Source organism: Bactrocera latifrons, unplaced genomic scaffold (assembly GCF_001853355.1).
Source record: "Bactrocera latifrons isolate USDA-ARS-PBARC rearing strain unplaced genomic scaffold, ASM185335v1 scaffold_21, whole genome shotgun sequence".
Taxonomy (NCBI): Eukaryota; Metazoa; Arthropoda; class Insecta; order Diptera; family Tephritidae; genus Bactrocera; species Bactrocera latifrons.
Window position 1 is genome coordinate 972,454 of NW_017535630.1, and position 1,329 is coordinate 973,782.

The 1,329-nt window shown below is 32.1% G+C and overlaps 1 protein-coding gene across 1 annotated transcript in view; it reads right to left on the reverse strand.

The window, feature by feature from the left end:
• Positions 1 to 1,329, reverse strand: part of LOC108968355 (proton-coupled amino acid transporter-like protein pathetic) — a gene marked incomplete in the record, with an annotated part of 39,034 nt that overhangs the window by 2,871 nt on the left and 34,834 nt on the right. The window contains 3 exon segments of the mRNA XM_018932343.1: positions 123 to 329; positions 597 to 747; positions 815 to 907. Of these exon segments, the coding sequence (XP_018787888.1) occupies positions 123 to 329; positions 597 to 747; positions 815 to 907 (451 nt within the window).

Here is a 1,329-nt window from a genome sequence, read left to right on the forward strand (position 1 = left end):
CTGCCATGTGCTTATATAAAAAATTATATATGTTTTTATTATTTAGATTTTAGCAATTCATTTTGATTTTTTTTAACTTATTTTATTTTATTTTTTAATGGTATAACATTTATCACACATACCTGTTCGAAATTTTTCGCCACAATAACGGTATACACCGAACAGGTGCCGAAGTAGGTCAAAAACAGTCCGAATAGTATGGAAAATTTGGCAACTGGCGCAAAACCACGTGCCCATTTTGGCCCATTCAAAAATGCGACTTCAGCAACTTCGGCGAAGCTCATCTCCGTGCGTCGCGACTTGTAGTAGAGTTTGTGGGCGCATTTCACCTGTAAATAACACAAAAAAACGTTGACGATGTAGTTGCGTGCTTACAAGGGCATTTGTACCCAATTTGTAAATACAGAAACACACTCAGACATACTATATACATACATGCATATATGGTGGCTACATATTTGCAATTTCTTTCAATTTCTTTGCCACTTCGCGTTTAATGCACACGTGTACATATGTTTCTACGCGCATTAACATTGCATGCCTGCATACATGTATGTGTATATCTGTGTGTTACGGTATAAATTTGCGGTACTCACCAGCACATAACTGCAGTGTGTACAGATGAAAGCTGTGAAGATGGTGGCGAAGATGCCAAGCACAATGCCAGAGTACATGAAGGCGATCGGCATGGAGAGAATGCCAGTGCCCAGTGAGGCCTTCAGCAAATGCGTGAGTGTCTCATTATCACTAGAATCGTACAAGAAATTAAAATATAATTATTTTGTTTAACTTGAGCGCCGCTTATGGTACTCACGTGGTTGGATGTGCCACTTTGCGTTCGGCGAACGGATCGAAATCGGGTGACGCCAGCGCCTGTTCGACATCTTTCCGTGGCTGGATTTTATATCTGGAAAACAAAAAATTAAAGATTTATTAAAATATTCGAACCAAGATGAATATAGAATTCAAAATAATAATACATTTTGGAGAACAAAATACAAAAAAAAAACTTAAAACCTTAATTAACAATAAATAAAATTAATTTTAATAAGTTAATAAATAAAATTTTTTTAATAAATTAATCTCCTAATTTGAGTTTCATATTATGTATTTTTATATGTTACTTCAATTAAAGAAAATTGGATACAATTTTAATATAAAAAGCTAATAAATTTTATTAAAAACATTACTTTAAAGGCAAAAATAGTTTTAATTAATATATTCAAATTATAACAGAATTAAAGAAAACTAGTTAAATTTTAACGAATATAATAATGAATATTTACGTAAATTTAACTAAATTTTGTAATTAACTTATTTTTGTTTATT